Below are 13,747 nucleotides of genomic sequence, written 5' to 3'. Positions count from 1 at the left end.
TCTAGGCTGGACGACCTAGGAACAACACAAACTCACAAGCTTACTCGGCTTTCGTCTCCTCTTCGTAATAAGTATTGTACCTTTGCCAGACCTCGTAGTTGGGGTTGTTTTCGACAGTCTTGCGGTCCACCCCGTCGAAAAACCTCTTGTAGATATCGCCAGGTCGGTAGCCCTTCTTGCGCCAGTAGTAGAACTTGGCCATCTCGAACAGATCTCTCTCTTCATCGACGGCTGCGAGCTCGGGTGTGTGGTCACGAAGCTGTCTTTTGTCCGCGCCAGCAGTAAGTGAGCGAGTCGAGAGTTCGGTTTCCGCCGAAATCACAGCCCCGAGTCTGGTCTGCTCGGAGGTTGATGTGGCGGAATCGGTACCTGCTAGGAGAGCGGGTGCAATCACCAACGCGATGTTGTGGAGACGCATCGTTCTTCGTGGGGTTTGGGCACGGGAGGAGGGAATCGAGAAGTGAGCTCGATACAAAGGTGAACGAACCTGTAGACCGAAAAGGTTGGCCATCTCGGCGATTATTTCGCTGCAAAGTCCATGCTGCGGTAAACTTGACCCCCAAAAATGTAATGGTATTGTGCCTTTCTGCCAAAACGCCCTCCGATTTGAGGTCCTACGTAGGACTCTTGCTCTTACGTAGGACCTCATAAAAGTTAGTACCAAGGCCAGTAAAACCGTGCATAAGCAATTACTGAATGTAAACTGAGCGATTTGCTTGCGAAGGGAGGCCAACAAATTGTGCACAGTACCGTTATACCTGTAGCACACGTACCCGTACGTAGCTCCACGCTGGCATGGTGACCTAGCTGCGGTGCTGCCTGAGTCTCCAAGTGTGGCCAAACTATGCATTTGCCACAGATGCTGTCAGGCACACTGACGTGATCTAGTCCTACGAAGGGCTCGTTAGTCCTACGAAGGCCCGAATGGCCAGCTTAACATGGCCATTCGGTCCTTATTTCCAAAAAGGTACCTTTAGATGAAGACGGAGCTCCTTCGTAGGACTTCCGTAATCCGATGCAGGGCCAGCAGCAAATCCTAGGTTTAACCCTACCCTCTCTTTCTTAAGACCACCTTTTTGAGGTCAGATTGGCCAAAGTTTCTGAAAGGCACGATACGTGTAAGCTTACACGTGAAACCTGAGTAGTGCTTTGAGTTGAGGCATTTCGCCACGCGCACTCGATGGTCATGCAGACACTTGGTGTCTCTGAAGCTCAGTCTTCGGTTGTCCGAAAAGTCTGAATGACGTAGCCATTTCGTTCTTGATAAACCCCGGCGATCTTCGTGTTGGGGGGACCGCAGCAATGAATTACTGCACGGAGCCAGCAGCCGCTGCAGCAGCAGCATGCGTTCCAACTGCTGCAGCCCAGCCGCTCGCTAGGATAGCGGAGGCAGGCAGCTCTCCTTCCTGCCCCACTCCTCACTTGATCTCGCAGCGCTTGGCGATGGTCACACAGGCTAGGCGACCCACATACGCGTCCAGACAAATACAACGCCATCGATGACTTGACTCGGGTGTCCCATTGCCGAACCTTGCCTGCCCTCGGACTCCGACTCGGAGCCGAAGGCCGCAGTAAAGCTTTGGCCTTGTCAATTAAACAGCTGGCCACCGAAGTGGCTTCCGCGCTCCGGCTCTCGCGGGATCGTCCGGCGAAAACTCGCTTGAGTGACCTCGATCGTCGAAATCCTTCACGCCAGTGCCCTCGCGGTGCGACACGCCGGCGTCTCGATGCGGGCGCTCGACGTCAACCACGGCAACCCAGGCCAAGCCCACACAACAAACACCGGCGGCGCCTGCTGTCCATGCAGCCGCCTTCGCCTCCGCTCCTGCTCCTCATCTCTGCGCGCGCATACTGGCTGCCAAAGCGGCGGTTCTGTGTGTGCTGTGTGTGAGGGCGGCATTTTCCGCCAATCCGCGACGCGCGCCGCTCCCATTGGCTGGTCATGATCCTCAACAACCGACGTCAGTCACTCCAAGATTGGCTCGCGACCGCACAAGTTGAACCTGCCGAGACCCATGCTGCGCCAGTCGCTCCGCCGCTCCCCCGCCGGCCTGCGCCGACTTCAGCCCGTGCCTGCGCTGCGCTCAGCGTCCGCCGCCGCCGCCGCCTCCTCCTCTAGCAGCGAGTACGACTACGTGATCGTGGGCGGCGGCTCGGCCGGCTGCGTGCTGGCCAACCGCCTGAGCGAGGACGCCGCCAACAAGGTGCTGCTGGTCGAGACGGGCCCGAGCGACCGCGGCAAATGGGACTCGTGGAAGATCCACATGCCCGCGGCGCTCACGTACAACCTGGGCGACGACAAGTACAACTGGTACTACTACACGGAGCCGCAGAAGCACCTGAACGGCCGCCGCCTGCCCTGGCCGCGCGGCCGCGTGCTCGGCGGCTCGTCGTCGCTTAACGCCATGGTCTACATCCGCGGCCACGCGTACGACTACGACGACTGGCAAGCCAGCGGCGCCGACGGCTGGAGCTACGCCGACTGCCTGCCCTACTTCCGCAAGGCGCAGAACCACGAACTCGGGCCCGATGACTACCGCGGCGGCGACGGCCCGCTGCACGTCATCCGCGGCAACCAGAAGGACCAGATCCTGTTCAAGAAGTTCATCGACGCCGGCGTGCAGGCCGGCTACCCCTTCACGGACGACATGAACGGCTACCAGCAGGAGGGCTTCGGCTGGATGGACATGACGGTCCACAAGGGCATGCGCTGGAGCACGGCCTCGGCCTACCTGCGCCCTGCCATGACGCGCCCCAACCTCACGGTCGTCACCGACACGTTCGTGAGCAAGGTCGTGTTCGAAGGCAAGAAGGCCGTGGGCGTCGAGACGGAGGACCGCGAGAGCAAGACCACCAAGCAGGTGCGCGCGGCCAAGGAGGTGATCCTCTCGGGCGGCGCCATCAACTCGCCGCAGCTGCTCATGCTCTCGGGCATCGGCGACGCCGACCACCTCAAGGAGGTGGGCGTGCCCGTGGTGCAGCACCTGCCCGCCGTGGGCCAGAACATGGAGGACCACCTCGATCTGTACATCCAGTACATGTGCAAGAAGCCCATCACCCTGCACAACGCGACGTGGAAGTACCCGCACAAGATGGTCGGCATCGGCCTCGAGTGGATCTTGCGCCAGACGGGCATGGGCGCGTCCGCGCACCTCGAGTCGGGCGGCTTCATCCGCAGCGCCCCCGGCAAGCGCCACCCGGACCTGCAGTACCACTTCCTGCCGGGCTCGCTCACCGGCCAGCTCACGCCCGGAGCCTACCACGCCATGCAGGCGCACTGCTCGCCGATGCGCGCTCTGAGCCGCGGCTGGCTCAAGCTGCGCAGCAACAACCCGCACGAGCACCCCATCATCGAGCCCAACTACCTGAGCGTGGAGGAGGACATGGTCGACATGCGCAACGGCGTGAAGCTCACGCAGGAGATCCTGGAGCAGCAGACGCTCGACGAGTACCGCGGCGACCCGATCTCGCCGTCCAAGGAGGTGCAGACCGACGCTCAGATCGACGAGTGGATCCGCCAGAACACGGAGAGCGCGTACCACCCGTCGTGCACCAACCGCATGGGCGTGGACGACAACACCGTCGTGGACCCGCAGACGCGCGTGCACGGCGTCGAGAACCTGCGCGTCGTGGACGCGTCCATCATGCCCAACATCGTCAGTGGCAACCTGAACGCGCCGACCATCATGATCGCCGAGAAGGCCGCCGACATCATCCTGGGCAAGACGCCTCTGCCCAAGTCGACGGCGCCCGTGTACCAACCCGAGAACTGGGAGACCAGCCAGAGATAAGCAAGTGGCGTGATCGATCGCTGTGGGGGCTAGCTGCAACTGTGGATATGCGCTCCTCGCTAGAGTATGACATCGAAGGAAGGGTAGCTTGTGTCTAAATGTCAAGATCACCTGCGACGATGAATCTGAAGAACTGAGTTGTCCGACGTGGCCGCTAACATAATGGTGAAACTAACAAACGACTCGAACAGCATACATACTGCCTCCTATCCTATCTAACTAGGCCCAGAAGACCATTGCATCATCAGCTATTGCAATAGAGCTTGCCCGAGTGCAGCAAGCCCTTCATTGTCACAACGCCCTCAAGCGATCCTCGGTTGCACACGAAGCAGTGGTCACACCTCAGCATGGTGAAGATGACGTGCAGGTCACCGAGCGACGTGCTGCTCGAGATGGTCATGCCAATAGGCTGGATAATGCAGGTATTGCCGTCCGTGATCTTGACCCTGTCGTTGAGTTTCGCGCGCTTGGCAGCCGACCACCCGTCGCTGAGCAGCGTGAGCATCTTTTCGTCGTCCATGAGGAACGGAACCGGCCCGCTCCCTTCTAGCGGATTAGCTGAAGTGAGCGCGCTGTACGTCTCATCGACCGACATCTCGCCGTTCAGCCCTCCCTCCCGCTTGCTCCTGATGCCGTCCACCATCGTGGCCCACGAGAACCCAGACGACGAGGACTTGGGCTCTTCCCCGAGGTCCTGCTCTACATCAGCTAGGCCGTTTGCCGCGTAGTACGCTCGAATAAACTTCTTGAGATGCGCCGAGCTCACGATGCCCAGGAGGATCATCGACTTGTCGTCCTGGACGACTGGGATGTCTTGGTTTGGCAGTCGATGTAGCGCCAGCAGCAGCCTGGCCACTGTCGTCTTCTTGGTCACGAACACTGTGAATACCTCGACGATATCCGCGGCACACGCGTCCGGCTCAAAGTCCAAGATCGGGAGAAACGGAGTGCCGCCGACGACCAGCAGCGTGTCGTATACCGACCGCTCCCTGGACAAGCAGGACGTGCCCATTGCAGCGAGCACAGCGCAGAAAATCGGGAGGATCAACGACATTTCGCCCGTGATTTCTAGCGTGATCACCGCCACAGACACGGCCCTCGTAGCAGCGCCCCCAAACGCAGCAGCCCCCGCCAGCGCGTACGCCCCAGGTATCACTCCAATGCTTGGGAACAGTGTTGTTAACGCTTCACCGAATAACCGGCCGAACGCAGCGCCGCCGATGAACGTCGGCACCCAGACGCCGGTCGGCATCTTGAGCGAGATGCACATGGGCAGGAGGAACATGAATATCGCCGGTAGAACGGACAACGTGTAGAACTTGGAGAACTTGAACCACGACTCGGGCAGCTCCGATTCGGTGAACAGCGTCGACAGTGTGTAGATGGTCGTGCTGTGCGCGAACTCGCCAGGGACGTAGGTCAGAGTTCCGCACAGGACAGCGACGATGATGGGGTCAATCCAGTCGACCAGCACCCTTTTCCAAGGCAACGATGACTTGCGCAGGTCTCGTCGAGTCTCCGCCACAACGCGCAGTAGCTTGATCATCGCGGTGCACAAGAATCCGAGAATCGCCCCCATCAGCATGTAGAGCGGGATCTCCCAGATGGAGAACGGGTCGTCCCCGAACGACGTGGCCAGGATGGCCGTGGTGGCTTGCTTCGACGTGCTCTTAGCTAGCACCAGCGTCAGCCGCAGCATGACCGCGCCAGACACGGCGCTGATGAAGGCCTTGACGTAGTTGGACATGAGGTAGTACGTCGCCGTGACTTCCATGGAGAACAAGACGCCGCCGATCGGGGACGAGAAGAGCGAGGAAACGCCCACGGCACAGGCCGCAGCCAGGAGCTGGATCCGGCCGTTGAGGTGCGAGCTGAAGCCGCAGTAAAGCGGCGAGCGGAGGAGGTGGTGCGTCACGATGGACATGATGTGAACGTACGCTCCTTCAGTGCCAACGACCAAGCCTGCGCCCACCGAGCATATTAGCCCCAGGACTTTGGTCACGAGCGTGGCGAAGTCGAAGTAGCCAGGGAGATACAACCGCGGGTCGATGCCAGTCAATATCGCCTTCATCTGGGAAACACCAGAGCCTTGATAACAACACATTCACGCACAAGGGAGTTAAACATCCCTCGATTTTCCTCAAAAGTACTGCAGAACACCCTTGTTACCTGCCGCTACGGGTGCAATCCGAGTGATAAGAAGACCCACCAGAGAGAAGACGAGCGTGTGGCCCGTCCAAATGAAGTACCGAGCGGGCTCCGACGTCGTCTGGCTGATCATCGTGTCCCTTAAGTCCAGCAGCTCCTGGCAGACACTGCAACACGTATAAACCCTCAGCCCTCTGTCCACTCGAGCCCATGCAAGCGTCTCAGATGGACACTTCACCTCCTGATCCCGTAGTTGAGAGGTCCTCCGATGACCCCGAGCAGCACCAAAAAGCTCACGGCCTTGAGCTGTCGTCGATAGTATTTCTGCTTGTTCTTGGCGCGCGCGCGCTCCCCTCCGAAGAGCGAGCCGCTGGAGATGGAGCGCTGCGCCGCGTACTTGCGGAAGGCGTCGAGCAGGTCCGAGTCTTCGCTCCGAGCGTCCACATCGACTAGGTAGTCGTCCACAGCGGAACTGTCCTCATGGCGATACGAATCGGCCCGCTGCTGGAACTCGCTCAGACTCGCGATCCGCCCCGTGCGGCGCTTGTGGGCGGGCAGAAGTTGCTCCTGAAGGCCATTGGCAGCACCCACAGCGGACACCATCCGCGCAGGCCGGCCGTCAGCGAATTGGTGACTGAGTGAGGTCAAGGGATTTGAGCCCCGGAAGCGAATGAGAACTATGCCCCGCCCCCATCCATGTCACAGAGTGGCGTCGTAGTGCACTTTACTCCGATTCCCATTTCGAGAACTTCGTCATACGAACGCGAACAACAAGATGCACCCGAAGCATTGGCTCGAGTGGACACCGATGAAGTCGAGCAAATAGGTTTTTACATTGAATGGGGCTACGCTGCGGCCGAGAACTTGCCGGAGCGCAGCAGTCCTTTGGTGGTGACGACGCCCTCGAGGGCCCCGTGGTCGCACACGAAGCAGTGGTCGCAGCGCAGCATGGTGAAGATCATGTGGAGGTCGTCCAGCGGCGTGTTGCTGGAGATGGTCATGGCCATGGGTCGGATGACGCAGACCCGCCCCTCGGTGACCTTCACGGTGGCGTTGAGCTTCTCGGCCTTGGCGGCGTCCCAGCCTTCGTTCAGCAGCCCCAGCATCTTGGAGTCGTCCATGAGGAACGGCACGGGGGCGCCCCCGGCCGCAGCTCCGAGCACGTGCGGCTTCTGCGTCGACAGCGCGTTGTACGTGATGTCGATGGAGCCCATGCCGTTGAAGCCCCCGGTGTTGTCGGTGCGCGTGGTGAACGTGAGTTTGTCCTTGAGCGTGGCCCACGACATGAGCGGTGGGGCGCTCTGGGGCTTCTCACCTAGGTCTTCGTCGACGCCTGTGAGGCTGTTGGTCTCGTAGTACTTCCTCACGAACCTGCGCAGCTGGGAGCCGCTGACGACGCCCAGCAAGATCATGGTCGCTTCGTTGTCCACGACCGGGATTTCGTGGTGCGGGAGGCGCTGCAGCGCCAGCAGAACGCGAGCGATCGTCGTCTTCTTGGTGATGTAGACCAAGCACGGCTCCACGATGTCCGCTGCGGTCGTAGTCGGCTCGAAGTCGACGAGAGGGAGGAACGGCATGCCGCTCACGACCAGCAGCGTGTCGTACACGGACTTCTCCTTGAACAGGTTCGAGACGGCCATCGCCGCGAGGGAAGCGCAGAACAACGGGAGCATCATGGACATCGCGGCAGTGATCTCCAGCGTAATGACCGCCACGGACAGCGCGCGCGTTGCCGCCGACCCAAACGCTGCAGCGCCAGCCAACGCGTACGTCCCGGGGATCACGTTGATACTTGGAAACAGAGTGGCGATGGCTTCGCCAAACATGCGCCCGAAGGCTGCGCCCGCGATGAACGTGGGCACCCAAATTCCAGTCGGGATCTTGAGCGTAATGCACAGCGGCAGCAAGAACATGAAGACAGCGGACAGCACCGAGAGCGCGTAGTACTTGGACACCACCTGCCACGTCGAGGGGAGGTCCCCCTGCGTGAATAGAATAGCGAGGTCGTCCATCGAGTTGTGCTGCGCGTATTCTCCAGGCACGAACGTCAATACGCCCGTCAGTATTGCCACGACGAGCGGGTCGATCCACGTGACTAGGACCTGCTTCCACCTCTGGGACGACTTTCGAAATGCGCTCCTGCGCTCGGCGATCGTGCGCAAGAACCACATCATCGCCGTGCAGAGCAGTCCCAGCACAGTCCCGAGGAGAATGTACAGCGGGATCTCCCAGATAGTGAAGGGGCTAGCAGGGAACTGCGTCTTGAGCACCACCTGCGTTGCGAGGTTGGATTTACTCTGGGCCAGTACCAGCGTCAGACGCAGCATCACGGCCCCGGCCACCGCGCTGATGAATGCCTTGATGTAGTTGGACATGAGGTAGTAAGTGGACGTCACCTCCATCGAGAAGAGCACGCCTCCAACGGGGGACGAGAACAGCGACGACACGCCCACGGCGCAGGCTGCGGCCAGCAGTTGCAGTCGGCCATTGAGGTGCAGGCTGAAACCTCGGAACATGGGCGTCTTGAGGAGGTGGTGCGTGACGATGGACATGATGTGGACGTAGGCCCCCTCGGTGCCCACGATGAGGCCGGCACCGACAGAGCACACCAAGCCAGCGACCTTGGCCAGGAATGTGGAGAAGTCGAAGTACCCGGGCAGGTACATGCGCGGGTCGATGCCCGTCAGAATGGACTTCATCTGCGAGACCCCCGAACCAGCGGCAACCGGAGCGAGCTGAGTGAAGAAGAGTCCCAGCCCCGAGAATACCACGGTGTGCGCTGTCCAGACCGCGAGCTTGGACGCGTAATTGGGGGCCTGGTCCACTAGCCACTCTCTCAGATCAATGAGGTAGTTGAACAAACTGCAACAATTCCATCAGTCCTGTACAGTACACCCACCAACAAGAAGGCATGATGATAACTTACAGGCGGATACCGTAGTTCAGGGGTCCTCCGATGACCCCAAGCAGCACCAAGAAGCTCACGGCCTTGAGTTGTCGGCGGTAGTACGCGCGCTTGTTCAGGGCGTGGCCCCGCTCGCCCCCGAAGAGCGAGACGCCCGAGATCGACCGCCGTCCGCCAAACTTGCGGAACGTCTCGAGGAAATCGGATCCGTCGCTGCCACGGCGGCCGGCGGCGACTTCGACGTACGTGTCCGAGACGGTGGGGCCGTTCTCGTCCCGCAGCAGCGCGGTCATGGGGACCCTGCGGTCGTTGCTGGGCCCATTGAGGCTCTGGCCGTCGTACCGGGCGGCGCGCTGCTGGAACTCGTGGAGACTGCCGATGCGCCCCGTGCGCCGCTGGTGCGCCGGCAGCATCGCGTCCGCGTCCGTCGCGCTCAACTTGTCCTTTGCCGGGTCCATGGCCACTCACCGTCACGGCCTCGGCAGCCCTTGCCCCTCGATCTCACCCCGGGTGGGAGCCCAGCCACTGCGACGTCGACGCCAAGCAAGATTCCGTCTACAGTACAGTGCAGCTATTTCCAGCGGACGGCCGCCGCTGCAATACTCGGCGCGATTCGACGACCTGCAGCGCTGCTGGCACCAAGCAAAGCGAGAGCGAGAGGAGCGGCGTGGCGATGTACACTGTAGTTTGGAGCCTGCGATAGCGCCCTGGTGTCGCCGCGAAAGAAAATACGTGAAGGAGGAGCCGGAGAGCTCAGGACCACCTTATTCTTCAGCTCGGAAGGAGAAGAGAGAGGCGTTCAGCGACTGTGGCGCCGTCGTGTTCGTGAGACGTCAACAACAACGCAACGCACGACAACCAACCCCGCACCTTGTCAAACTCGTGGATCCACTCTTCTTTTCCTCCGTCTCGCAGGCGTGAATAAGTAAATCCACGGCCAGAGTAGCGGCCAGCACTCTCATGAAGATGAAGAAATGAGACACATTAAGTAAACGAACCTACTGTCATATTAGCTGCACGCACTCGAGCGGGGCCATCCGCTTTCCATTTGGGCCGGCTACAGCAGCATAACTCCCTGGCGCCGCCGGAACGTCAAGTACACAGGTGACGCCGCGTGGGCGAGCATGCTGATGCTCTTCTCGAAGGACCACGACGTGATGGACTTCTTGTTGATCGCCACCAGCACATCGTCCACGGCGATAATCCGAGCTGCAACCGACGGACTCTCGCTGTTGTTCTCGAAGTCGATAAAGCCGCCCACCACGAGGTTGCCCTCTGCACACGACAACGATACACATACACAATGTCAGTCAGTGATAACCACCATACACAAGCAATCCATCAGCAGCAAAGGGACACTCACGATGCATGCGGAGCGACATGCCCAGCCCTTCTGGCCGCTTGGGCACCGCGACATCGTAGACGTAGTCGGTCTGCAGCGGGATGAGCAGCTCGTTCATCGCCGCCGCCATGAAGTCCGCGCGCAGCGACGGGTGCAGCACCATCGTGCCCAGCACGAGCGTGACGGCCACCGACTCGGGCACGAAGTTGCCGTAGAGGATGAGCATCTCCATGACCTCCTGGGGCAGCACCAGCGTGCCGCCGCAGCGCGGACACTTGCGCTCCATGATTCGGTGGAACGACATGTCGACGCCCGGCACGCGCGTGACCACGAGGCACGACTCGCAGGCCGCCAGCAGGTGCGTGGCCCGCTCCTCCACGGCGGCGGACGAGGCCCCGAACGTCATTGCGGGCGGCGCCTTGATACTGTAGGCGCTCATTTGCTGCTGCTGCTGCGGGTTCATCATCATCTGCTGTTGCTGGGGGTTCATTTGCTGCTGCTGTTGGGGGACTTGCTGCGGGTTATACATGGCCTGCTGCTGCTGCTGCTGTTGGTACTGCTGCTGCTGGGGCTGCATTTGCTGACTGGGCGCCACGGTCATGGGGGCATCGTAGCTGGTAGGGACGAAGGCCTGAGATTGATGCTGAGACTGAGACTGAGGCTGCTGCTGCTGCTGTTGCTGAACCTGTGGCGGGGCTTGCTGAAGAGGGGCCTGCTGCTGCTGCTGCTCTTGGGGGTGCTCCTGCTGCTGTGATGGGTCTTGTGGCTGCTGCATTTGCTGCGGAGGCTGCTGCGGAGGCTGAGGCTCTGGCTGTTGCTGCGTCTGCGCGTCCTGCGGCGCTTCCTGCTCCATGGGCACCGCGTCAGCTAGCGCCTGCGTGTACCGTAAAGTGTCAAGAGCGTTATTGGAGAGGGCGGATACATTTTCGTACTTACTAAAACAAGTATATTACTTAATGTATACATAATTATTAATCAATTTTGATAGTACGGTACCGTGATGTGAAAGAAGATTACTAATGTTTTAAAAAACTTTCGTATTGGTAAAAAACATACCGGTATACAAGTTCTCTGATGTCTTCTTTACTCTGGAAAGTGTATACAGGTCAGATCTTCATTATTAGCCCCACTCAGCCCAGTCCGTAGGACAAATGGAAGATCCAAAAGTTAGGCGCCTCGCTCCGCATAACTAGAAGCAAATACGCATGTGACTACATGGGCACAATCCCCAGTTCTAGTTGTCTTGGTGGCCTTATCGGTTTAGCGTCCTCAATTGTCCTTCTCGAGAGACAAGCCGTTCAAAACTTATCTGTTGTAACATAGAATTTTGCCGATTTGCCCTAGCCTAGGACAATTTTGACTTGATTTCAGTATAGTCTCAGCTGGAGCTATCTTTAGCGCTGATTTCCCTGTCCATTGCGCCTTATAAGACACACTTGGGGGGTCAAGCCACTCCCATACAAATATCAAGTCATTTTGGTCCGTTTTCGGGCTCCCTAGGACAAAAACGGCCGGTGTGTGACACACCAAAACACGATTTGGTCCTATCTCCTAGTACAAATCTAAGTGGGGTTAGGGCATATTACATGTAAACTTTGTAGCGATGTCCCGAGAAGCGACACCCTCTGGTTAGCACTAATAAAGACCTCTCTCGATGGCCGACGGTATATATAAACCAAGTCTAAATATCCTCTAACCTTCGGTTGGTGATACAAGATTAGCATATATCACTATCAAGGGCTGTTAACTATATTGAGTGACCGTTTCGTAAAGCATGGCCGGCCGAAGTTAACCGCAATATGGGTCACTTGCGACCTCAATGAATTCGGGATCGCGCATATAATACTTAACCTAGCAGAATTTGATTCTGAAACATTTGAGTAAACATCATGGACGCTAGACTAGATTCCGCGTTGAACCGAATTTGTTTTGTAGAGGGATACACCCTACCGGAGCTAAAACACCAGACGCCCGATTTAAAAAAAAAACGAATCGGCACCGGACGCCCAGATGTATTTATCAAAATTACTAAACTGAGCACTCTACCTCAAGTCTCTCAAGGCCGAATCTCACCAATGCGGCTGCCGACACAGCCCAACTTATTAGCTTGTTCGCCGCCACCACCCCAACTTGATACCGAAGCTCAGTAGAGCAAGCTTTGCGTTTGTTCCTGCCGCCGACAGAAGCACCCCCAGCAGCTATAGAGCTAAACGACGAGCCCATCTTAGCACCACTACTCTTCTCCCTTGATACATTTCTGTAGGTAGACCCGGAAAGAACGTATCTACAGTGAAACAAACATTGCAGTGTAGTCTCAGGTGCTCGACAATAGTGTTCTTCATTGCAGCAGTGTAAAATGGTAAAGCCCGCGTCGTTTTCCACCTACCTTGACCTCCAGACAGGGGAGGGTGTAACAGGGTTACACGCACAAGTGGCTACAGTCACTTGTAACTCTAACAGATACGACGTCTGTTAGAGGTTCGAAAGACTTTCTCGACCTTGGTGTAGACACATCAAAGGCTACATACATTTACGACCACCACGACGGGTGGTCCATAGAGACTTAGGATTCCTATTGGCTGAGAGCAGCATCTTTTAGCCAATGAGCGACATACATAGCATTGGAATTCTGCCAACGGCTGGTTGGCAGATTCCTATCTTAGAATATTACATTTAGAGGAAGTCAGAAACATAAAACAAAAATAGCAGTTCTCATTTTAACCCAAAAACATTATTTGGATCGTTTATTTAGATTAATCTATACTCGGAGGCCCGAGTATAATTAACTCTAATTTAAACTAAGCTATGCTTCCTCACATACACGCGCACACGTGTAAGCTAAAGTAGTGAGCCAAAGTAGGCCCACTACACCTGGTAGCACTTTGTAGTCCGTCCAACGACCGACTACCTGAGTTCGTACGTCACCGTACGAACGCGGAGCTGAGAACCTTCCCATGGATACGGAGGTGTCCATGGAAAGCTCCATTACGCCTGCAACTCACGTTGCATGCGCTGACTGTCCCCACCTGTCGGACCCAGAGTGGGAAGCTCTACAACGACTGTCAACAGTCATTCGTGAGGCGGCTGTAGCTACGATGCTGCGTACGCTAACGCCGACAGAGCAACATGGTGTTGCTCTGGGATTCATCATGAGGGAGCAGCGAGATGCTGCTTCGTCTACCACGGTGTCGTCGGGGACGACACCGCGCGCGCAATCGCTGAAGCTCCGCGTGAGCAGTTACGTTGGAAGAGAGGGCGAGCCTCTCCTCCGTTGGCTTGTCGAACTCGACACTGCCATTGCGGCTCGATGCATCGTCGACCCGTTGTCGAAGGTCGCGTTCGCCATGTCATGTCTTGGCGGACGTGCAAGACGTTGGGCGTATGGACGCCGACTCTCGGATCCTACGTGCTTTAGCACGTACGACGGTTTCAAGGAAGAGCTCAGACAAGCGTTTGAGCCCCCGCAAAACGAGTTCCGGTCGAGGGCGGAGTTCCTCGACCTGCAGCAGGGCAAGCACGATGTCCGTGCTTACGCTCAGAGAGCACGGTACTTGGTCTCGA

General features: G+C 58.1%; 5 protein-coding genes across 5 annotated transcripts; 1 reads left to right on the top strand and 4 right to left on the bottom strand.

Annotated features, from left to right (window-relative positions):
* Nucleotides 1-40: 40 nt before the first annotated feature.
* PHYSODRAFT_284486 (hypothetical protein) lies at nucleotides 41-418 on the bottom strand (the record flags this gene model as incomplete). Its single annotated transcript, XM_009518592.1, has 1 exon — nucleotides 41-418. One exon carries the CDS (start codon nucleotides 416-418, stop codon nucleotides 41-43), a length of 378 nt encoding a protein of 125 aa, XP_009516887.1.
* Nucleotides 419-2,009: 1,591 nt separating this feature from the next.
* PHYSODRAFT_284485 (hypothetical protein) lies at nucleotides 2,010-5,273 on the top strand. The gene has a single exon (XM_009518591.1). It carries the CDS (start codon nucleotides 2,016-2,018, stop codon nucleotides 3,789-3,791), a length of 1,776 nt encoding a protein of 591 aa, XP_009516886.1. The 5' UTR covers nucleotides 2,010-2,015; the 3' UTR covers nucleotides 3,792-5,273.
* Nucleotides 5,274-6,173: 900 nt separating this feature from the next.
* Nucleotides 6,174-6,542, bottom strand: PHYSODRAFT_469667 (hypothetical protein; the record flags this gene model as incomplete). Its single annotated transcript, XM_009518590.1, has 1 exon — nucleotides 6,174-6,542. One exon carries the CDS (start codon nucleotides 6,540-6,542, stop codon nucleotides 6,174-6,176), a length of 369 nt encoding a protein of 122 aa, XP_009516885.1.
* A 242-nt stretch (nucleotides 6,543-6,784) lies between these two features.
* Nucleotides 6,785-9,302, bottom strand: PHYSODRAFT_309888 (hypothetical protein; the record flags this gene model as incomplete). The annotated part of the gene is made up of 2 exons (XM_009518589.1): nucleotides 6,785-8,801; nucleotides 8,866-9,302. The coding sequence occupies 2 exons, from the start codon at nucleotides 9,300-9,302 to the stop codon at nucleotides 6,785-6,787; spliced, it is 2,454 nt and encodes an 817-aa protein (XP_009516884.1).
* A 599-nt stretch (nucleotides 9,303-9,901) lies between these two features.
* PHYSODRAFT_471625 (hypothetical protein) lies at nucleotides 9,902-10,787 on the bottom strand (the record flags this gene model as incomplete). The annotated part of the gene is made up of 2 exons (XM_009518588.1): nucleotides 9,902-10,119; nucleotides 10,208-10,787. The coding sequence occupies 2 exons, from the start codon at nucleotides 10,785-10,787 to the stop codon at nucleotides 9,902-9,904; spliced, it is 798 nt and encodes a 265-aa protein (XP_009516883.1).
* Nucleotides 10,788-13,747: the final 2,960 nt, after the last annotated feature.

The sequence above is a fragment of the Phytophthora sojae genome, assembly GCF_000149755.1.
Source record: "Phytophthora sojae unplaced genomic scaffold PHYSOscaffold_1, whole genome shotgun sequence".
Classification (NCBI taxonomy): domain Eukaryota; phylum Oomycota; class Peronosporomycetes; order Peronosporales; family Peronosporaceae; genus Phytophthora; species Phytophthora sojae.
This window is presented reverse-complemented; position numbering and strand designations above follow the sequence as displayed.

Excerpts from the sequence above, each read along its gene's own strand:
- PHYSODRAFT_284485 (XM_009518591.1), top strand. The coding sequence starts at position 2,016 with ATGCTGCGCCAGTCGCTCCGCCGCTCCCCCGCCGGCCTGCGCCGACTT.